General features: G+C 44.1%; 1 protein-coding gene across 1 annotated transcript; it reads left to right on the top strand.

Moving 5' to 3' along the window:
- The first annotated feature begins 7 nt into the window (after nt 1–7).
- Nucleotides 8–643, top strand: LOC109341759. The gene has a single exon (XM_019579732.1). The coding sequence runs from the start codon at nt 8–10 to the stop codon at nt 641–643; it is 636 nt and encodes a 211-aa protein (XP_019435277.1).
- Nucleotides 644–655: the final 12 nt, after the last annotated feature.

Genomic DNA, 655 nt, shown 5'->3' on the forward strand with positions numbered 1-655 from the left:
ATGGAGCATGGTCTCCTTGGGACGGGGATACTATGATTTCTCATTCTCATCTCTGGAGGACATGAGAAGTGTTTGTGCTGTAGGGGCCTGGAGCCTCAGCCCAGGTTTTCTGAGATTGTATTTGTGGTCTCCAGACTTCAATCCTGCTTTGCAAAAATTCTCTCATGTTCAATGTTGGGTGAAAATAGTTGGTCTACCACAGGAATATTGGAGCCCAAGAATCATCTTCTCCATCGCAGGGGGAATAGGAACACCAATCTCGCTGGATGAGGCCACAAACAATCGCACATTTGGACATTTTGCAAGGGTGTTAGTGGATATTGATCTAAAGACTGATTTGCCTAGCCAAATCCTTGTGGAAAGAGAAGGTTATGCCTTCTTTGTTGAGCTTGAGTATGAAAAGCTTCCCCAATTCTGTAATGGTTGTCAAACCATAGGCCATTTGGTCACTAACTGCAGGAAAAGGATGAAGGAATCACCAGTAAATGTCCCTCTGCAAAAGAAGCAGGTGGCTGAGAAGGCTTCCAAGAAGAGCACAGGAAAGGATTTTGTAATAAACCTGGAAATAGATCACAATGAAGAGATTAATCTTCAAAATGTTGCTAGAGTTGAGGACACCCCAGTGGTAGAGCAAAGGGCATAAGGCATGGCTAAC

This window comes from Lupinus angustifolius, unplaced genomic scaffold (genome assembly GCF_001865875.1).
Source record: "Lupinus angustifolius cultivar Tanjil unplaced genomic scaffold, LupAngTanjil_v1.0 Scaffold_631, whole genome shotgun sequence".
NCBI classification, from domain to species: Eukaryota; Viridiplantae; Streptophyta; class Magnoliopsida; order Fabales; family Fabaceae; genus Lupinus; species Lupinus angustifolius.

Coding starts and splice junctions, on each gene's coding strand:
- LOC109341759 (XM_019579732.1), top strand. CDS start 8: ATGGTCTCCTTGGGACGGGGATACTATGATTTCTCATTCTCATCTCTG.